General features: G+C 44.6%; 1 protein-coding gene across 8 annotated transcripts in view; it reads right to left on the bottom strand.

The window, feature by feature from the left end:
• The window catches only part of UXS1 (UDP-glucuronate decarboxylase 1), a 79,949-nt gene that overhangs the window by 31,875 nt on the left and 24,355 nt on the right, over positions 1 to 23,719 (bottom strand). For 6 of the 8 annotated variants that reach the window (XR_009009896.1, XM_057558134.1, XM_057558135.1 and 3 more), the window contains 2 exons: positions 18,670 to 18,730; positions 670 to 850 (listed from right to left, as the gene is read on the bottom strand). Coding sequence is in view for 7 of the 8 variants with exons in the window: in XM_057558134.1 (XP_057414117.1) it covers positions 670 to 850; positions 18,670 to 18,730 (242 nt within the window). In the remaining variant the exon portion in view is untranslated. The remainder of the gene's footprint in view (positions 1 to 669; positions 851 to 18,669; positions 18,731 to 23,719) is intronic. The other 2 variants (XM_057558139.1, XM_057558138.1) reach the window with 1 other exon arrangement.

Genomic DNA, 23,719 nt, shown 5'->3' with positions numbered 1-23,719 from the left:
CACGAGCTCTTCAAGGTTCCCCTTATGGACGGGGAGGAGGCCCATGACGGGGGGACCATGGGAAAAGCAGAGCCAGCTGCCCCTGCAGTGGGTGCGGCCTCACCAGCCCCACAGCCGGGCAGCCCCCTGGCTCCAGGTTGCGCGCACCAAGTACAGGTGGGCACAGCCTCCCACCCTCAGGGCTGCAGCCAGAGCAAGGGAGGACGCACGTGAGGTGCACGTCTTTTGGGGACCACCATCCAACCCACCACCGTCCCCCAAACCTAACTCCTTTAGGGTGGCAGAGTTACCGGAGGGCTCTGAACTCTGACACGGGGCGTCTCGTTATGAGCCCAGCATCCTCCATCAGCCAGCTCCCTGCAGGACAGAAGTGACTCCCCCCAGCTGGCAGGCATCAGACTGTGAGGCCACCAGGACCGGGGTGCCCTGATCGAGCCCCCTCAACAGCCCACGAGGCTCGAACGCAGGGCTGCCACGTGACAGCGAATCCAGACTCCCCCGTCCCGGCTGTTCTCCATCGCAGGGGCCAGGGTGGTGCCTGGGACGCGGTGAGACCATTTCCAAAACAAGACAGGGACTCAGCCGAGTCAGCCGGCGCCCCGGGGCTGCCACCCCGTCAAGCCTGCCCGCCCGCCTGGCACCAACCGGCACGGGGCGGCCCTCGCTCACCTTCGATGTACAGGGGCTCCACCACGTCGTGGTTGATGAGCTCGAAGTTCTCGTGGCCGATCCAGTGCTCCACGTTCCTCTTCCTGCCCGTGAAGAAGTTGTCCACCACGGTCACCTCGTGCCCGTCCATCATGAGCTTGTCCGTGAGGTGGGAACCCACGAAGCCCGCGCCTCCGGTGACCTGCGTGCGGACAGCAGGGGAGGGTGTGGTGACCACCCGTGCGAGCGAGGGGTCCCGGTGCGGTCCCCACGGAACACAGGAGGGGGCGGGAAGGGGGACTGGGAAGGTTTCAAAGCGCGTCTCTTCTCACTCCAGAGGAGGGAGCCGAACCTTCTGAAACTTCTAAGCAGCCTGAAAATCTAAACTGCCGCCACTAAATAACACAGGAAAAGAGTAGTTACGAGTTTCAAAATCTGACGTTATTAAAAGGTCCTTGTTTTACAGTGGATGGGATATTGAGCATCACTTACGTGGTTCTAATAATTTTAGAATCACTTTTTAAAAAAATGATCAGCAACATGCATCTATTTGGTGAACTACCAAAAAAAAAGGATGTGATACTGAAACTGGACTCAAAACACCTCATGAAGGGGTGGGAGGGAGACGCAAGAGGGAGGAGATGTGGGGATATGTGTATGTGTATAGCTGATTCACTTTGTTATACAGCAGAAACTAACACACCACTGTAAAGCAATTATACCCCAATAAAGATGTTAAAAAATAAAACTAAAAAAAAATTTAAAATAAAATGGGGAAATAATGAGTAAAACAGAAAAAAAAAAAAACACCTCATGAAAAACTAGTATCTTCCAGACTGTTTATAAGAACAAATTAATAAGCAGCAGACACCGTGTGCAGACCAAGGCCCTAAATGATTCAGTTCTACTCTTTGGTTACCTAGGGTCAGCAACCCAGCCAAACGGAAGGCAGGCAAGCTCTGAGGGGCCCACGAGGGGAAGGAGATCACCACTAATGTGCTTCTAAAACTTAAACCCTCCAAATGTGTGAAGGCAATTATGACTGGGAAAAAAATTAAACTAATAAAAAGACTTTATTCAAATTAAATAGTGTCAGTGGAGGGGGCTGGATAAAGCGTATTTTGTTTTTGGAGGATAGGAGCGAAAAGAATAAACCCAGAAGACAGACGTGGGATGGGAAACTATATTCTCTGCCTGTCCTGCCCTCCCCTCCCCTCTGCTCCTTCAAAATTCACATTCACATCACCCTCCTGTTCCAAACTGAAAGAATTAACAGCAGAAAAAACACCCACTCCTTTTAACCTAAAGAAAAAACACCTTAACCTCTAGGTCTACGGTTTTAAAACATTTAATCTGCCACGAAGTCCTCTGTTCACATAAAATCTGATGTGTAATTCCCATGTTTATGGCAGGCAGGAGCAGAGCAGCCTGGGGGAGAAAAGGTAGACGGGGGGAGGGGGCGGGTAAGACCAGCCCAAGAAGAGCCATCCGTCCACCACCACCGAGAGATGTGTGTGCTCGGATGAAAAGACAAATACAAACACTTAGAACGTGCACGGCTGAGAAGCCCTGATGCCCGACAGTTTCCTATCAGCTGCGTCCATTCCTTATCGGGGGCCCCATTTTCTAAACCCCTTTGCTTTAGGGATGTGAACTGACATCTGGGGGGGTGGAGCTTTGGACCAAGATCCCCAGATCACCGGAATGACGCAATCAGCCCGGTTGTCCTCATTTCATATTCTCTCCACCACCTGTCGACTTGTCTGGTGTGTGTCTTATCTTAGCGCTCCTACACTTTACCTGGACGCCTGAATGATGATTTGAAAAAATAATTTTCTGGGAAAATAACTGGATTTCCAATCTGGCTCACCACTAGTGTTTAGCTCACGGGGCGAGATTTCATTTTATCTTACCTTTGTTTTACTGCATTTTCCCACAGTTTTTAAATCAGAAAAATTACATCTTTTTTTTCTTACAAATTTTATTTTGTATGTCTCAAATTGTGGATGTTAGATGAATATTTCTGCAAAAAATTACATCTTTTTAGAAGAAATTTAACCCCTCTTAATGTAACTCTATATCTATATGCAAATGTTTTCTAAAACAAGATGTTCTGTAGCTTGCTAACTTTATCTCTGCACCTAAAATAACCGGTAAGGCCTGGGAGCCGGCAGAAACGCAGGGCATTAAATCATACACGATGGCTGGCAACACTTCACTAGTCTCAGTGGTGACATAAAATTGCTGGAAGCACCTCAGCCTTTCTTAAAATAAATTAAAAAAATTTTTTTTTCTTGAATTAATTCCTTTCTATCTAAAATACTTAAGATTTATGTAACCTAGCTGGGTGGTTATAATATGTTTCTCGGGCTTCCCTGGTGGCGCAGTGGTTAAGAATCCGCCTGCCAATGCAGGGGACACGGGTTCAAGCCCTGGTCCGGGAAGATCCCACATGCCACGGAGCAACTAAGCCCGTGCACCACAACTACGGAGCATGCACTCTAGAGCCCATGAGCCACAACTACTGAGCCCGCGTGCCACAACTACTGAGCCCATGTGCTGCAACTACTGAAGCCTGCACACCTAGAGCCCGTGCTCCGCAAAAAGAGGAGCCACCGCAATGAGAAGCCCACGCACCACAGTGAAGAGTAGCCCCCGCTCGCCACAACTAGAGAAAGCCTGAACACAGCAATGAAGACCCAATGCAGCTGAAAATGAAAGGATAAGCAAATAAATTTTTAAAAATTAAAAAAATAAAAACAAAATAAAATAAAATGTTTCTCCTAATCAATTTCACCCCTTTAGGAAAGCATTTCAAACAGAAACAAAACAGGCAGAAGCTTAGCACTCAGGTAGCCTCCCCAGGAAAATAACCGCTGAACGCAGGCCTTTGAGTAACAGGGAGCGGATGGTGGGAAGAGGAGACACAGGCCTCGTGCACGGAACAGATCAGGCCGTGCACAGCTTTGCTTGGCTCTGCAGTCCGTGACCTCTGCCCCGTGCGCTGCTTGCTCTTGTCGGGGCCAACAGGCAGCTAGCGGGTCCAGCTCAGGGCAGCACGCAATCTCATGCCGCCCCCTCCATCAGCAAAAAAAAAAAAAAAGGATGTCTTTCAGAACAAAACTCTTCTTTGTGCGAAGGCTTCAACAATTACTGAAAAGGCTTTAAGTTTCAGCAACCATATGCCAGCCTTGGGCACCAAATGACTCGGAGATGTGACTTAACCTATGAGGCGGCAGATGAGTCAAAAACACTAGGCTCATGGATTGTGGTTATGCGTGAAGTGAAAAAAATACGACAGTGCCCGGCATCACAGGAAAACCATCCCACGTGGAAATGACGAGAACCCTAGCAAGGCCGTGCAGGGCTCATACATTTGCGCAGAGCCTCAGATTTTCTGATCACTCTGACGAGTGGCCGCAGGGAGATTAGGAAAATCAGCTTTTCTCCTCACTGATATATTTCTCAATTCACGCCTACTTACACATTTTTGATGTGATGGAAATAACCCAAAAGATGGGTGTACAACTGGCTTTAGAGTCTACTCAGGGTGAGGTATAGTAGCCACCCAAAAAAGGCAAGAGACTTCCTGTAACTTCTAGAAGAAAAGGGAGATTTTGTACGGGCAACAGCTTAACACTGATTCACAAGTGTTATTCTGGTGTTTGGGATGCACGGTCCTACACTGGAGATGATGGCCAAGAACAGACACCCGTGTCCTAACCACTGATATGCCAAGGTCACAGATATACCAGGAGCTCCACAGACCTGGTGAAACAAGACAACCACAACAGGAGAAAATTAATTCAAAAGCCAATATTTAAGTCTCTGGATTTTGTCCTAAGGGCATACAGCAGATATGGAAACATTTATATCCATGAAAATCTGCCAAAATTTAATAAGAACCGTGAGAGTCTGGACAACTGAGCCCCGGCTCACCCCGTCCTTCCACCCTCCACCCGGTGCAGAGCCGGTGAGAGTGTCAGGTGTGGCCAAAAATAGGGGCTCCCAGGGAAAGACGTAGCATCTCCCCAGGAAGGGCAGGGCCCCCGCATTTCACATTTCTCGTCCCCTTCGGCCTGGACTCCTGACCCCCAAGCCTGCTGGTCGAGCGCTCCCTTCCCCCAACCAGCTCCCACCCCCGACTCGGAGCAGAAGCTCCACCCCAGGCACGGAAGTCTGCAACTGATCAGGCGTTACTGATCTCCCTAAAGGAACTGACTTGACTTGGAAGAGACAGCGGGGAAGTTCAAGCATAAGGGAGATGAGGGTGGCAAGCCGTGAGGAGGAGGCTGGCAGCTCTAGGAGAACAGCTGGCTTCTCAGACGGAACCAGGGAGAGACCCAAGAGCCTTCCCGGGTCAGAACAAGCCTCCAAGACTGCGCTCCAATCTCCCTCTGCAAAGGGGCCAGAATTTAATCAGGTAAAAGTGAGGAGCAATTTATAATGCAAAGCTCTGACGAAACGACAGATCACCCCACCGGCCAGTTATCAGAGCCCACCACACAAGGCAGACAGCTCAACAGAGCAATCAGGGAAGGAGACCGTGACAAGGGCCCTGCTGGAACCACCGTCATCCAGGTGACCGCGTCCACTCCCGAGGCTGCCGCCTCTGAGGAGCGGCCACCAGACCTTCACAGTCCAGGGGAAACAGACGTCACCAAAGTAGACCAGCCAGGCCTCCGAACAAATAAATAAATAAGCACACCAAAGTAAAACAGGCCTCGGGGAAGGGGGGGATCAGGATCCAGAGTTGCTGCAATGAACTACCCAAAATGTCTAGTTTTCTACCAAAAATGTCGAGATGTGCAAAGCAACAGTTGCATGTGACTCATGCACAGGAAAGCAACCAGGCAACAAAACTGCCTGTGGGACCCAGGCGACGGATTCGACAGTCTCCAAAGCAGCCACCACAAATATACTCAAAAGAACTGGAGGAAACCAGATTAAGGAAGTAAAGAGACGAAAAAGAGAAAAGTTATAAGACAGAAACAGATGGAAATTCTATGTTGACAAGCACAGAAACCAAAAAGAAAAGTGGGCCAGAGAGATTCGACAATCTTCTAGATCTGGCAGAAGCACAAATTGGCCAACTTGACGCTGGACCAAGGGGGCTTCTGCACCGTGAAGAAGAGAGAGAAAGGGCTTCCCTGGTGGCGCAGTGGTTAAGAATCCACCTGCCAACGCAGGGGACACGGGTTTGAGCCCTGGTCCGGGAAGATCCCACATGCCACGGAGCAACTAAGCCCATGCACCACAACTACTGAAGCCCGTGCACCTAGAGCCTGCGAGCCACAACTACTGAGCCTGCGTGCCAGAACTACTGAAGCCCGCGCACCTAGAGCCTGCGAGCCACAACAAGAGAAGCCACCACAGTGAGAAGCCCACGCACTGCAAGGAAGAGTAGCCCCCGCTCACCACAGCTAGAGAAAGCCTGTGTGCAGCAACGAAGACACAACGCAGCCAAAAATAAATAATATAATTTTAAAAAAAAACAGAGAGAAAATAAGGGAGAGTGAACAGAGCCTCTGACAAACATGAGACGCCAATAACCACCCCAACATGCATGTAATGGGAAAAAGGAAGAAAGAGGAACAGAAAAATGCTCAAGGAAATAAAGGGTGAAACTCCCCAAAACTGGCGAAACACAGTAATCTACACTTCAAGAAGCTCCACTGGGCTTCCCTGGTGGCGCAGTGGTTGAGAATCTGCCTGCTAATGCAGGGGACACGGGTTCGAGCCCTGGTCTGGGAAGATCCCACATGCCACGGAGCAGCTGGGCCCGTGAGCCACAACTACTGAGCCTGCGCGTCTGGAGCCTGTGCCCCGCAACGGGAGGGGCCGCGATAGTGAAAGGCCCGCGCACCGCGATGAAGAGCGGTCCCCGCACCGCGATGAAGAGTGGCCCCCACTTGCCGCAACTAGAGAAAGCCCTCGCACGAACCGAAGACCCAACACAGCCAAAAATAAATAAATAAATAAATAAAGTAGCTATAAAATTAAAAAAAAAAAAAAAGAAGCTCCACTAACTCCATGTAGGAAAATGTAAACACAGGTAGATGCACGCAGACATGTCACACTAAAAATGATGAAAACCAGAGACAAAGATGAAGTCTGAAAGCAGGTGCACTGGGTTGAATACTGTCCTGCAAAATTTATGTCCTTCTGGGAACCTCAGAACGTGACCTTATTTGGAAGTGGGGCTACTGCAGGTGTAATTAGTTCAGGTGAGGTCAGAGTGGACCCAGGTGGACCGTGAGTCCAGCGTGAGACATGGGGAGAGCAGCGCTTGGTGATGGAGGCAAAGGCTGGGTGATGCCCCACAAGGCAGGGCTTCAGGGACTACTGGCCGCACCAGAGTGCAGAGAAAGGCTGGGAACAACTCCCGCCAGAGCCTCCAGACAGAGCAGAGCACAGCCCGGCCGACAACTTGGATTTACACTTCCAGCGTCCAGAATTGGGAGCTCCTGTTGTTCTGAGCTACGGGGTTGGTGGAATTATTACAGCAGCCGCAGGAAACTGAACAAGAGGAAAAGAGAATGACCCCTGAAGTGCAGGGAACCCCAATGTGACTCACAGCTGATGTTTCATAACAAATGATGGAGAAAGCAGTAGAGAGAAACTACAGCTGAGAATCTTACAGACACCAAAGGTAACTTTTAGAGATAAAAAACAGAGAGAGGTAAGAAGTGAGAGAATTCATTGCTATCAGACCTGCCATACAAGAAATACTAAATTCTTCAGGAGGAAGGCAGATGATACTGGGGGGTGGGGGAAGAATAAAGTAATTGAGTAACTATAAAAGGCAATATAATTGCATTTTTTTCCTTGTCCTCTTAATTGCTTTAAATTTAAAGACCAAACTACTTAGCACAACAATGTGGACACACTTAAAGCCAAAGAACTATACGCTTAACAATGATTAAAATAATAAATTTTATGTTATATATATTTTACCACAACAAAAAAGAAAAAGCCACTTGAACAAAATAATTATATATTATTTATCCTTATAAAATACAGAAATATATTTGACAACAATAGTGCAAAGAAGGTAGGTGAGAGCTAAGTTGTTCGCAGTAAGGAAATGACACCAAAGTTAACTCAAACCCACAGGAACAAATGAAGGTTGATAAAAACGTTATAAAAAGGTTAATGTAACAAATTCCATAAATATATCCTTTCTCTGTTTTATTCACTCAGCTTATTTAAAAGATATAAACTTGTATAAAGTAATAATCATAACAATGTGTTGGGTTTGTAACATGGATAGAAGTGATACACAGAACTAATGCGGGGGGCATTTCTACACCTCACTGGACCACAGTATAAACCTGGAGCAGAGTCATGACTTAGGGCATATGTGGTGAGCACTAGGGCAACCAGGAACAAAATAAATTTTTGAAATACAGTTTAAAAAAAAATCTTTAAAAGAATTTGAATGTTATACAAGAGAAGATTCACTTAATGCAAAGGAAAACAGTAATGGAGAACAGAGGAACAAAGATGTGAGGCAAACAGAAAACAAAATGAAGTGGCGAAAATAAAAATCAACTATGTCGAAAATAACATTAAATGTGAATGGATTAAACAATTACTCAAAAGGCAGAACACTAGAAAAAATAAGATCCAACCACACACTGTCTAACGAGGACACTGTCGACTCAAAGATAGAACGGGCTGAATGTGAAAATATAAAACACAGCATAGAAACAACAATAAGAAAGACGGAGTGGCTACAATGCTATCAGACATAATAAACTTTAAAACAAAAAATGTTCACAGATAAAGAGGGGGCATTTTAAAAGGATAAAAGGGTCGATCCATCAAGTGGATATAACAGTTACAAACATTTATGCACCTACAACAGAGACCCAAAATACATGAAGTGAAGTTGAAAGAATCAGAGGGGGAAACAGAATTCAACAACAAAAACGGCAAACATCAATACCTCATCCTCGATACTGGACAGAACTATGCAGCAGATTAACAAGGGAATAATACACTTGAAAAGCATGATAAGCCACCTGGACCGAACAGATGCCTATGGAACACTCCACTCAACAGCAGCATACACAGTCCTTTTAAGAGCACATGAAATATTCTCCAGGAGAGACTATATCCTAGGCCATAAAACAAGCCTCAACAAATTTAAAAGGATTCAGATCATACAAGGTATGTTCTCTGACTACAACGGAATGAAATTAGATATCAATAACAAAGATATCTGAGAAACTCACAAGTATGTAGAAATTAAATGACACACTCCCAAGTAACTAATGGATCAAAGAATAAATTATAAGGGAAATTAGAAAATACTTTGAAATGAATGACAATGAAGAAACAGCATTCCCAAAACTTAGGGTATGCAGCTAAAGCAGTGAAATTCCTAGAAAGATACAAACTACCAAAACTAACTCAAGAAGAAACAGAAAACTGCATAGGTTTGTAACAAGAGATTGAATGAAGCCTGAGTGCAGATGGCTTCTCTGGTGAACTTCACCAAACATTTAAAGAAGACTTACAGTTGACCTTCAAACAACTCAGGGGTCAGGGGTGCCAAACATTCACACGGTGGGAAATCCAAGATGCCTTTACAGTCAGTCCTCCACACCTGTGGTTCCACGTCTGCAGATTCAACCAACCACAGATCGTGCAGTACGGACTGCAGGGTGTCTTTTTTTTTTTTTTGATTAAATTTATGTATTTATTTATTTATTTTTCTTGGATGCACTGGGTCTTCGTTGCTGCATGTTGGCTTTCTCTAGTTGTGGCAAGCGGGGGCTACCCTTCATTGCGGTGCGCAGGCTTCTCATTGCAGTGGCTTCTCTTGTTGCGGAGCACGGGCTCTAGGCATGCGGGCTCAGCAGCTGTGTCTCGTGGGCTCTAGAGTGCAGGCTCAGTAGTTGCGGTGCATGGGCTTAGTTGCGCCGCGGCATGTGAGATCTTCCCAGACCAGGGTTTGAACCTGTGTCCCCTGCATTGGCAGGTGGACTCTTAACCACTGCACCACCAAGAAAGTCCCTGTAGTGTGTCTTTACTGAAACAAATGCACATATAAGTGCACCAGCACCGTTCAAACCCATGTTGTTCAAGGGTCAACTGTAATGTCAAATCTTCAAAGTCTTCCCAAAGAGCAGAAGAGGAAAAAACACTGCCCCACTTATCCTACGAGGCCATTATTACTGATACAAAAACCAGAAGAAGACCTCATAAGAAAGGTAAATTCTATACCAATATCTCTTATAAACATAGACATAAAAATCCTCAACAAAATACTAGCAAATCAAATCCAGCAATATACGAAAAAGGATTATACACAGTAATCAGCTGGGATTTATCACAGATATGCAAGGTTGGTTGCAAAATGAACAAACTAGGAAGAGAAGGGAACTTCCTCAACCTGATGAAAGGCATCTCTGAAAACCCACAGCTAACATAGCCCTTGATGGTGAAAGGCTGAAACCTTTCCCGAGATCAGGAACAAGACAAGGACGTCTGCTCCTCCCACTTCTATTCAACACTGTATTAGAGGTTCCAACAAAGACAATTAGGCAAGAAGGTGAAATACAAAGCATCCATATTGAAAAGGCAGAAGCTAAACCACCTATAATTACAGATAACATGACCTGCATGAAAATCCTAAGGAATCCACTTAAAACTATTAGAACTCACCAACGAGTTGAGCAAGGTTGCAGCACATTAAGACAAAAATCAATTGTGTTTCTATTTACCAAGAGAATATGCAATATAAAAATGGAACTGGCGACAGAAAGATAGACAAGATGAAAAGGCAGAGGGCTACGTACCAGATGAAGGAACAAGAAAAAATCCCAGAAAAACAACTAAATGAAGTGGAGATAGGCAACATTCCAGAAAAAGAATTCAGAATAATGATAGTGAAGATGATCCAGGACCTCGGAATAAGAATAGAGGCAAAGATCGAGAAGATGCAAGAAATGTTTAACAAAGACCTAGAAGAATTAAAGAACAAACAAACAGAGATAAACAATAACTGAAATGAAAAATGCACTATAAGGAATCAATAGCAGAATAACTGAGGCAGAAGAACGGATAAGTGACCTGGAAGACAGAATGGTGGAATTCACTGCTGCGGAACAGACTAAAGAAAAAAGAATGAAAAGAAATGAAGACAGCCTAAGAGACCTCTGGGACAACATTAAACGCAACAACATTCGCATTATAGGGGTCCCAGAAGGAGAAGAGAGAGAGAAATGACCAGAGAAAATATCTGAAGAGATTATAGTCGAAAACTTCCCGAACATGGGAAAGGAAATAGCCACCCAAGTCCAGGAAGCGCAGAGAGTCCCATACAGGATAAACCCAAGGAGAAACACACTGAGACACATAGTACTCAAATTGGCAAAAATGAAAGACAAAGAAAAATTATTGAAAGCAGCAAGGGAAAAACGACAAATAACATACAAGGGAACTCCCATAAGGTTAACAGCTGATTTCTCAGCAGAAACTCTACAAGCCAGAAGGGAGTGGCATGATATACTTAAAGTGATGAAAAGGAAGAACCTACAACCAAGATTGCTCTACCCAGCAAGGATCTCATTCAGATTTGATGGAGAAATCAAAAGCTTTACAGACAAGCAAAAGCTAAGAGAATTCAGCACCACCAAACCAGCTCTACAACAAATGCTAAAGGAACTTCTCTAAGTGGGAAACACAAGAGGAGAAAAGGACCTACAAAAACAAACCCAAAACGATTTAAAAAAATGGTAATAGGAACATACATATCAATAATTACCTTAAACATGAATGGATTAAATGCTCCAACCAAAAGACACAGGCTTGCTGAATGGATACAAAGACAAGACCCATATATATGCTGTCTACAAGAGACCCACTTCAGACCTAGGAACACATACAGGCTGAAAAGTGAGAGGATGGAAAAAGATATTCCATGCAAATGGAAATCAAAAGAAAGCTGGAGTAGCTATACTCATATCAGATAAAATAGACTTTAAAATAAAGAATGTTACAAGAGACAAGGAAGGACACTACAAAAGGATCAAGGGATCAATCCAAGAAGATATAACAATTATAAATATACATGCACCCAACATAGGAGCACCTCAATACATAAGGCAACTGTTAACAGCTATAAAAGAGGAAATCGACAGTAACACAATAATAGTGGGGGACTTTAACACCTCACTTACACCAATGGACAGATCATCCAAAATGAAAATAAATAAGGAAACAGAAGCTTTAAATGACACGATAGACCAGATAGATTTAATTGATATTTATAGGACATTCCATCCAAAAACAGCAGATTACACTTTCTTCTCAAGTGCACACGGAACATTCTCCAGGATAGATCACATCTTGGGTCACAAATCAAGCCTCAATAAATTTAAGAAAATCGAAATCATATCAAGCATCTTTTCTGATCACAACGCTATGATATTAGAAATCAATTACATGGAAAAAAACGTAAAAAACACAAACACATGGAGGCTAAACAATACGTTACTAAATAACCAAGAGATCACTGAAGAAATCAAAGAGGAAATCAAAAAATACCTAGAGACAAATGACAATGAACACACGACGATCCAAAACCTATGGGATGCAGCAAAAGCAGTTCTAAGAGGGAAGTTTATAGCTATACAAGCCTACCTAAAGAAACAAGAAAAATCTCAAGTAAACAATCTAACCTTACACCTAAAGGAACTAGAGAAAGAAGAACAAACAAAACCCAAAGTTAGCAGAAGGAAAGAAATCATAAAGATCAGAGCGGAAAGAAATGAAATAGAAACAAAGAAAGCAATAGCAAAGATCAATAAAACTAAAAGCTGGTTCTTTGAGAAGATAAACTTGATAAGCCATTAGCCAGACTCATCAAGAAAAAGAGGGAGAGGACTCAAATCAATAAAGTTAGAAATGAAAAAGGAGAAGTTACAACAGACACCGCAGAAATACAAAACATCCTAAGAGACTACTACAAGCAACTCTATGCCAATAAAATGGACAACCTGGAAGAAATGGACAAATTCTTAGAAAGGTATAACCTTCCAAGACTGAACCAGGAAGAAACAGAAACCGTGAACAGAGCAATCGCAAGTAATGAAATTGAAACTGTGATTAAAAATCTTCCAACAAACAAAAGTCCAGGACCAGATGGCTTCACAGGTGAATTCTATCAAACATTTAGAGAAGACCTAACACCCATCCTTCTCAAACTCTTCCAAAAAATTGCAGAGGAAGGAACACTCCCAAACTCATTCTATGAGGCCACCATCACCCTGATACCAAAACCAGACAAAGATACTACAAAAAAAGAAAATGACAGACCAATATCACTGATGAATATAGATGCAAAAATCCTCAACAAAATACTGGCAAACAGAATCCAACAACACATTAAAAGGATCATACACCATGATCAAGTGGGATTTATCCCAGAGATGCAAGAATTCTTCAATATATGCAAATCAATCAATGTGATACACCATATTAACAAATTGAAGAATAAAAACCATATGATCTCAATAGATGCAGAAAAAGCTTTTGACAAAATTCAACACCCATTTATGATAAAAACTCTCCAGAAAGTGGGGACAGAGGGAACTTTCCTCAACATAATAAAGGCCATATACAACAAACCCACAGCAAACATCATTCTCAATGGTGAAAAACTGGAAGCATTTCCTCTAAGATCAGGAACGAGACAAGGATGTCCACTGTCACCACTATTATTCAACATAGTTTTGGAAGTCCTAGCCACGGCAATCAGAGAAGAAAAAGAAATAAAAGGAATATGAACTGGAAAAGAAGAAGTAAAACTGTCACTGTTTGCAGATGACATGATACTATACATAGAGAATCTTAAAAATGCCACCAGAAAACTACTAGAGCTAATCAATGAATTTGGTAAAGTTGCAGGATACAAAATTAATGCACAGAAATCTCTTGCATGCCTATACGCCAATGATGAAAAATCTGAAAGAGAAATTATGGAAACACTCCCATTTACCATTGCAACAAAAAGAATAAAATATCTAGGAATAAACCTACCTAGGGAGACAAAAGACCTGTATGCAGAAAACTATAAGACACTGATGAAAGAAATTAAAGATGATACCAACAGGTGGAGAGATATACCATGTTCTTGGATTGGAAGAATCAATATTGTGAAAATGACTATACTACCCAAAGCAATCTAGATTCAATGCAATCCCTATCAAATTACCAATGGCATTTTTTACAGAACTAGAACAAATCATCTTAAAATTTGTATGGATACACAAAAAGACCCCGAATAGCCAAAGCAGTCTTGAAGGAAAAAAACGGAGCTGGAGGAATCAGACTCCCTGACTCCAGACTATACTACAAAGCTACAGTAATCAAGACAATATGGTACTGGCACAAAAACAGAAACATAGATCAGTGGAACAGGATAAAAAGCCCAGAGATAAACCCACGCACCTATGGTCAACTAATCTATCACAAAGGAGGCAAAGATATACAATGGAGAAAAGACAGTCTCTTCAATAAGTGGTGCTGGGAAAACTGGACAGCTACATGTAAAAGAATGAAATTAGAACACTCCCTAACACCATACACAAAAATAAACGCAAAATAGATTCGAGACCTAAATGTAAGACCGGACACTATAAAACTCTTAGTGGAAAACATAGGAAGAACACTCTTTGACATCAATCACAGCAAGATCTTTTTTGATCCACCTCCTACAGTAATGGAAATAAAAACAAAAATAAACAAATGGGACCTAATGAAACTTAAAAGCTTTTGCACAGCAAAGGAAACCATAAACAAGACGAAAAGACAACCCTCAGAATGGGAGAAAATATTTGCAAATGAATCAACGGACAAAGGATTAATCCCCAAAATATATAAACAGCTCATTCAGCTCAATGTTAAAGAAACAAACAACCCAATCCAAAAATGGGCAGAAGACCTAAATAGACATTTCTCCAAAGAAGACATACAGATTCCCACGAAGCACATGAAAAGATGCTCAAGATCACTAATTATTAGAGAAATGCAAATCAAAACTACAATGAGGTATCACCTCACACCGGTTAGAATGGGCATCATCAGAAAATCTACAAACAACAAATGCTGGAGAGGGTGTGGAGAAAAGGGAACCCTCTTGCACTGTTGGTGGGAATGTAAATTGATACAGCCACTATGGAGAACAGTATGGAGGTTCCTTAAAAAACTAAAATTAGATTTACCATATGATCCAGCAATCCCACTACTGGGCGTATACCCAGAGAAAACCATAATTCAAAAAGACACATGCACCCCAATGTTCACTGCAGCACTATTTACAATAGCCAGGTCATGGAAGCAACCTAAATGCCCATCGACAGATGAATGGATAAAGATGTGGTACATATATACAATGGAATATTACTCAGCCATAAAAAGGAATGAAATTGAGTCATTTGCTGAGACGTGGATAGATCTAGAGACTGTCATACAGAGTGAAGTAAGTCAGAAAGAGAAAAACAAATATCATTATGTTAACGCATGTATGTGGAACCTAGAAAAATGGTACAGATGAGCCAGTTTGCAGGGCAGAAGTTGAGACACAGATGTAGAGAATGGACATATGGACACCAAGGGGGGAAAACTGTGGTGGGGTGGGGATGGTGGTGTGCTGAATTGGGCAATTGGGATTGACATGTATACACTGATGTGTATAAAATTGATGACTAACAAGAACCTGCAGTATAAAAACAAACAAACAAACAAAACAACTAATACTAAACTTTCATTGGGTTATTTGTATGGAAATATGTTACTATAAATGTTTCAGACATTACATGAAATTTCTAAAAATCTTATATGTTCTGGTATAATGTTGTAAGTCATAATTCTAGTTATTACTTTAAAATGTATATCTCAGAAATAAAAAAAAAAAAGATTAACTATGAGTTGAACCTGGATGATGGATTCAGAAGAGTTCATTATACTGCTATTTTTGTTTATATTTTATTGTTTTTATTGTTTTCTATAATAAAATGTTTTTAAAAATTAATTTTAAAAAAATGGAACTGGCAAAACAATTCAATTTATACTAGCATCAAAAAGGATAAGACATTTTAGAATAAATTTAACAAAGAAAGTGCAAAATTTGTATTCTGAAAACTACAAAAAAAAAAAAAAGTTAAAAGAAACTAGTGAAGACCTAAATAAATGGAAAGACACCCCATGTTCGAGAACCAGAAGGCAATACTGTTAAGATGGCAATATTGCCCAAACTGACCTACAGATTCCATGCGTCTCTGTAAGAATTTCAGCTGGCTTCTTTGGAGAAACTGGCAGGCTGGTCTTAAAATTCAGAAGGAACTGTAATGGGTCCAGAACAGTCAAAATGATCTTGAAGAACAAAGGTGGAGGACCCACAATTCCCAGTTTCAGAACTTACTGCAAAGCTACAGTGATCAAGGCAGGGTGGTACTGGCACAAGGATAGGCATATAGATCAACAGACAGAATAGAGAGTCCAGAAATAAACATTCACATTTATAGTCAGTTCATTTGTGACAAGGGTGGCAAGACAATTCAACAGGCCACGATTAGTCTCATCAGCCGACAGTGCTAGGCCACTAGGCAGCCACGTGCAAAAGGATGGGAGACCCTTATCTAAATCCATACGTAAAAACGAACACAAAATGGATCAGAGACCTAAATGTGAGACACCAAAGCTGCAAAACTCTTAGGAAAACACAGGGGAAATCTTTGTGACCTTGGATCAGGCTATGACTTTTTTTTTTTTTTTTAATAAATTTATTTATTTATTTTTGGCTGCTTTGGGTCTTTATTGCTGTGCACAGGTTTTCTCTAGCTGCGGCGAGCAGGGGCTACTCTTCATTGCGGTGCGCGGGCTTCTCATTGCAGTGGCTTCTCTTGTTACAGAGCACGGGCTCTAGGTGCGTGGGCTTCAGGAGCTGTGGCACACAGAGCTCAGTAGTTGTGGCTCACGGACTCTAGAGCACAGGCTCAGTAGTTGTGGTGCACAGGCTTCTCACTGCAGTGGCTTCTCTTGTTGCGGAGCATGGGCTCTAGGTGCGCGGGCTTCAGTAGTTGTGGTATGTGGGCTCAGCAGTTGTGGCTCGCGGGCTCTAGGTGCATGGGCTTCAGTAGCTGTGGCGCACGGGCTTAGCTGCTCTGTGGCATGTGGGGTCTTCCCGGACCAGGGCTCAAACCCGTGTCCCCTGCATTGGCAGGTGGATTCTTAACCACTGCGCCACCAGGGAAGACCCTAGGCTATGACTTCTTAAATGTGACACCAAAGCACAAGGAACAAAAGAAAAAATAAGCTTCATTGATATTTAAAACTTTTGTGCTTCAAAGAATACCATCAAGAAAGCGAAAAGACAACCCACAGAATGGGAAAAAAATACTTGCAAATCATGTATCTGATAAGAAACTTTGATCTAGGATAAAGAACTCAATAATGAAAAGAAAAAGAACTCAATTTTAAAATGGGCTAAGTGTCTGAGTAGACATTTCTCCATGGAAGATACAGAAATGGCCAATAAGCCCATGAAAAGATGCTCAACATCATCAGCCATCAGGAAACTCAAATAAAAACCACAATGAGACAGCACTTCACACCTACGAGGAGGGCTACAAATAAAGACCTATAATGACGAGTGTTGACAAGGACGTGGAGAAATCGGACTCCTCATACACTGCTGCATGTCATGGGATGTGAAACGGTGCAGCCAACGTGGCAAACAGTCTGGCAGTTCCTCCGAAGTTTAAAGAGCTGCCACATGACTCATAGGATAAATGGATAAATAAAATGTGTCCTATCCATACAATGGAATATTATTTGGTAATAAAAAGATATGAAGTACAGATAAATGCTGCAACATGAATAAATCTTAAAAACATGCTAGCCAGTCACAAAAGGCCAAATAGTGCATTATTCCACCTGTATGAATACCCAGAATTGGCAAATGTCCACAGACAGAAAGTAAATCCGTGGTTGCCTAGGGGTGGAGCGGCTGTGGAAATGGGGAGTGACTGCTCACGGGCTCAGGGTTTCTTTTGGGATGAAATGTTCTGAAATCGATGATGGTTGCACAACCCTGTGAATGTACTAAAAACGACTGAACTGTACACTTTAGGGGGTGAGTTGCACAGTACATGAATTATATCCCAACAAAGCTGGCACTTCTACAAACTGCAAAGGTGCCGATCTCTTCGGACACACTCTGCTGCATGGCAGGCACATGGGGTTCTTTCACCGGTGAATTTGTATTCGCGTTTAACAAGGAGACCACTAGCCGAGGAAGCCCCCGGTTTATTTATCAAGGTGGTGTGTGAACCAGCAAAGGGTTTAAAAACCACTGCTCCGGAAAGTTTCACATTTCCTCAGAAAGTTACAGACAGGGTCACCATACGACCTGGTAATTCCTCTCCTAGGTGTACATATACCCAAAAGGAGAGAAAACCTATGTCCACAGAAACTTGTACCCACCCGTATGTTCACAACAGCATTATTCACAATAACCTCAAAGGAGAAACAACCCCAAATGCCCATCAACTGATGACTGCATAACCAAAGTGTGGTACGACCACACAATGGAATTATTCAGCTCTAAAAAGGAATGAAGCCCGGATTCGTCTACAGCACGGATGAACCTTGGAAACATTGAAGTTTAAGAAAAGACCACACATTGTATCATTTGAAATGCCCCAAATAGGCAAATCCATAGAGACAGAAAGTCATTCTCGTGGTTGCCAGGAGCTGGGGGGGGGGGGGGGGGGGCAGGGGGGTGGGATGGGAAATGACTGCTGATGGCTAAGGGGTTTCTTTGGGCGATAAAATGTTCTGGAATTAGGATGTGGAGCTGGTGCAGGACTTTGTGAACAAACCATAAACCACTGTATACGCTGAACTGTATACACTGTACCGGTGACTTTTATGGGTTGTGAATTACACTTTCATTTAAAAAGCAAATTCCTTGATTACAAATATGAATCAGATGTGTAAACTTACCAAAATTCTTTTACGGTCCTTTTCTGATAAAAATTTTACAGGCGGGTATTTCTGGGTGAAGCTGTATAACATAAAGAGATTATAAAAGAAAGAGTCAAACATCTCATGTGAGTATTTTCTCTACTTGCCACCAAAACAAATGCCGGATTTGAGAACTGTTACTGTCTGCTCCCCTCTCTTCTCCAAATGAGATCTGCAGCAACCAAGCAAGCACTGGTTAATCTGAGTTCAAGATCAACCTGCTCCTTGTTTACAATCAAACAGGTGTGACATGCGATGCTATCCCCGGGCAGGGAAAACGTCAGGAAGTACTAGCCACCGGCAGCCAGAGCTGAACACAAAACACGGAAGGGGTGGCGTTCTCGAGATGCCGTGCCCAGGCCTGGGAGGAAGAAATCGGCTGTGTGGAGTCACAGACCCAGCCCTGCCGACTGTACCCCCAAGAGGAAGAGAAGGTGTTAAGTAAGACTCTTCCCCTGTTTGGGCAGTCTCACAATTCCAGCCTCCCCTACCCAGCCGGGGGCCCTGGACAAAGCGATTGGGCATCAGCCCTTTCTGCCCCCCGTGGTCCGTCTGAACCTGTCTGGGGTCTCACCTTATCTTTCAATGCCTCTTGCCCCCATCAAGGTGCCACCAGTCCCCAACCCACACGGATGTTCCAGGACTGGGGCAGCATAAAAGACATATAAAGTGTCAAAAGAGAGTTGATAAATATAGACTTGAAATATCCACTCTTAAAGTGATTCGGTCAGAAACAAAAGGGCTTTTAAAAAAATGTGGAGAAAGCAGCTCTAGAGTTATTATTTTAACTGCAGATGTGCTGGGCGGGGGCCCTGTCTCCATGCCCTCCACACCCGCAGCCGGGACGCGGAACGCATCTCCTCAGCGGTGGCTGAACTTAACGGAGCAGGACAGGTCCTCAGACAGAAGACCTTGAAGCAGGTGCTTCCCATCTCCTGAAGGAGTGAAGCTTGCTGACAACAGAGCTGGGGCGGGTTGGCAGTGCACGTGATCCCCCCGTAGGAGCTTCCAGACTCTCAAAAGGTCAAGTTCGCCATGCAGACGCCAAACACAGGCAGGCAGTTGGGAGACGCCCAGGGGACGGTGAGAATACCAGCCTTCCCGTGTCAGTTCTGTGACCCCGTCCACACCCCTGGGGCAAGACCGCCCAGGCGCTCTGGGCACCTCGGGGCTTCCTGCTCCCTCGAGCCAGAGGGCTGCCCGCAAGCCGTCCTGGGACCCGGGCACCACAGTAAGCGCTTGACGAAGCGGGGCCGGGGCAGCCCTCCCACTTGCCCGGTACCCCGCTCTCCGCGGGCCCGACACCCCCGCTCCTGCCTCAGTCTGAGCTCCCCGCATCCACGGGCCCAGCTGACTCAGCTCCATCCCACCCTCCCCGCGCTGCCCACCAGCCTGCTTCTCCTCCAGGCCGTCCTGACGCCTCCCTTCCTTCACCCACCAGGGTTCACCCCCTCCAGGCTGAAGGGTTTTAGAGAGAGTCACGGGGAGGGCAGGCCAGGGCTGCACCCTGGGATGGAAGTGGGCAGAGGGAACACAGGACAAGGCTCGTGCCTCCAGGAGGAGGTGACCAATTTGTCCACTGAAACCGATTTTCATCCAAGTGGTGAGCTTAGAACAGTGCCTGCATGAAAGCTTAACATGAAACCAGATATGCTATTTACACCAGGCAGGAAGAGCAAACGGTTTTCTTATAGGAAATAACCTTAAAAGAAATAAAACTGAAGCAGACACAGCCGCCTGACACAGTCACTGGTGCAGGATGACTAAGAAAACCACTTCAAACAGTGTGTGCTAATAAGCCCTTGATTTAAGAAACGCAACGCTGGCTGCTTTCGTGCCCTGTTTTTCTTCGACGTGTAACAAGCAAGTTTCAGATTCCATATGGGTGATCATGTTACTGAAAGTTTTAAAAAACGATCTCACGGCCCTCGTTCCTCGCTTTGAGGACTCAGGGCACAAAGCTCTAGGTGGGAGCCAGGGTCCTCCTGGGTGTGCACCCCCAGGCTGTGGTGACAGCCGTGTGACCGAGCTGGCCGTGCGAGGGGCTGAGCCCCGAGCCCCAAGCTGGGTGGGCAGGGCAAGGGCGAGGTGTGGGCTTCTTTCAGGCCGGGGCCCCTTTAAAATCCTACCCAGGTGTCGCTCACCCACGGATTCGTGTGCTCAGGCACCTTTTCCGGAGCACCTGTTCCAGACCACGCCCTGCACTGGGGACACAGCAGCCATGGGGCGGGGTCGGGAGGCCGCCCACCTGAAGCCTGCATTTCTGAGTGAGAAGCGGCGAGAAGGCAGAAGGAAGTGTGAATTCCGTAACGGACCTTTCCTTACCCCCCAGATGGATCCTATAGTCTTTAGTTATCGCATTCCCCACTCTAACCTTCCTGTTTGTTAGGAGAGCCTAGGTCCTTCTACTCAGAATTTTAATTAGCATTATCACCTGCTATCTATTCAAAGAATGTTCAAAGATGTGGAGATGGAATGAAACAGCATGCAAGCCGACTATCAGGAACTGGAGCATGAGGTTAGGAGGACACAAAGACCAGAGTCACAACACTGTCGATCCACTACACTTCAATAAAATTTAAAGAAAAAAAAAATAGAAAGAAAGAAAAGAAATGAAACTTGCCTGTACATTAGAATGACTCGGGGAGATGTGCAAACCCCCAAAGCCCAGTCTGCATGCTAGGCCAATAAGAGCACCATTGCAGGGAGGGGGGCCCAGGTGTCAGTACTCTCTAGAAACAAAACAAACAAAACACCGCGGAGTCCACGACCCAGGCTGCTAGGACGGCACGGACCCCCGTGCCTCCCTGTGCCAACTGGTGCGGACCTGTCAACTGTGTCCCTATTTCTTGGGGCCCCTCTGCCCCCAAGTGACGATCACGTATTTCCTCCCAGTGACATTCTTATGCTGCCGGGGTCGGGATGGCTGTGTGAACATTCCTATCACGCAAAGTCAGGAGGAATGAAACTAGACAGAGCTCCTCCAACTTCCACAAGGTCACGTCCGCACCTGACCTTCTGACTCACCCAGTAACCAGGGCCCAGCTGTCGCCTGAGTGGCTCACCCACTAGAGGGACAGAACCCTTTCAGGCTGAGTCACAGCAAAGCAACGCCGCGGGGCGAGCACTCACCCTCGGTGCCCAGCTTACAGGGAACTCTCACGGTTTCACAGGAATGAGTTACCAGAAAACTATTTAAGATTACAGTCATACGTGTGCTTCTCTTCCCAAGTTAAAAGGAACAAGAACATCACAGAAGTATCAAAGGGAACTGTATAATTCTCATAATTCAAGAGCTCCTGTGTGTAAAGCCACTGCCTTAGAAAAGTTACCTAAATGATTCACTTTCTTTTCATAAGAAAGTTCATGTTATTCTCTAAAGAAAATGATCACTGGTGGGCAGATTTTTTCTTTCTTTTTCAGCCAAGGTAAAACTTGTGGTGGGTTACTTCTTACTGTAAACAATTTATTTTTTAAAAAGCTTCAATTAACATTCCTCAAATTACAGCAGTCCTATCGAAGGCAGGATTTCTGGTTCCCATCCAATGAAATGTTACAGGCAGTGTCATTTCAGCACCGAATAGTGGCAAGAAAGATTAAAGCACAAATAACAGCCTTCTATTAGTGATGGAATCAGTCAAAAAAACAAGTAACAACGTCTGCTCCAGTTAAGAGTTAAAATCGATAGCTTGCTGACTGCATATAACTTATCAGCTGAGGGCAAGAAGAGAGTGAATGAACACATTTAGTTTGATGAATTTTCATTTTCTCCATCCTCATTTCTCCTTGATCATTTAATGAAAACACCGAGATCAAAAAAAATTGCTCTCCATTGCTTCCTTCTTATTCTAGACTTGATAAAGGGCTCACACAAGGCTAAACACATTGTCCAAACACGTCCCAGGGGAAAAAAAATATACAAACTTTCATGAATGAATGTCTTCACTTTTCTTTTTTAAACCTCTTAAGCCCCGACTGTTACCCCAGACACTTGGGAGTTGTCTACACACTCAAGGGAGAGCTCCCTGTGCCCGAGGCCAAGACAGAGATGGAGCCAAGACAAAGCATGAGCAGCACCCAGGACCTTCCTCTGGAAATGGATTCAAGTAAGAGTGTCCACCATCTAATACCATTCCTCCCTCCCAGCCGATTCACCTGGACTCAGTTCTGGAAACTTCCCGATGTACTGGTGGTATGGGGACAAAAGCAAACAGATGACTGAATGGGACGAATCACAGGCTCCCCATCCCTGACATCCCATGGTGCTTCCACGTGGGCCTGGGTTCCAGGCCCAACAAATGGCATTCCTGCTTTGGAATCCTCTGAGACCGGTCAACAGGTGCTAGAAACCATCTGACCACCTGCTGGAGCCAGAAGAGGGCAGGCGTGGCCTCAGACCGTGGGCCACGAATCTGCAGGAGCTGAGAAGTCCGCAGGGCTCGGGAAAGGAAGCTTTCAACGCCCCTACATCCTTCCTTCTGCCAACATTCAGACTATCTGGGAGTTTTATTGGCGGGGGGACCAATGACACTGATGTGGACATTTGTCTGAATTGTCACGGGTTGCAGAAATCAAACTGACAAAGGGCCTTAGAGGAAAGGCTTTCCCACAGGTTCTGGGGTCGGGCTTCAGGAAGACTTCTGAAAAAAAAACAATTAACTTTGTGTCTCCACACAACTAGGGCACCTACCAGGCACGAGTTGGGGGCCACAGACACCTAAGGGGGCGGGAGGAACCCCCAGCAACTGGCTTGAGGGATCTCAGTTCCCAGGCCAGAGGCTGGGCCCAAGCTCCTGTGGTGGGAGCTCCGAGTCCAAACCGCTGGACTAACAGAGAACCTCAGACCCCAGGGAATAACAATCGGAGTGAGGCCTCCCAGAGGATCTCATCTCAGCACCAAGACCCAGCTCTATCCAACTGCCTGCAAACTCCAGTGCTGGACACCTCAGGCCAAACAACCACTAAGACAGGAATACAGCCCCACCCATTAAAAAAAAAAAAGGAAATGACAAAAAAATATGTCACAGAC

Source organism: Balaenoptera acutorostrata, chromosome 12, assembly GCF_949987535.1.
Source record: "Balaenoptera acutorostrata chromosome 12, mBalAcu1.1, whole genome shotgun sequence".
NCBI classification, from domain to species: Eukaryota; Metazoa; Chordata; class Mammalia; order Artiodactyla; family Balaenopteridae; genus Balaenoptera; species Balaenoptera acutorostrata.
This window is presented reverse-complemented; position numbering and strand designations above follow the sequence as displayed.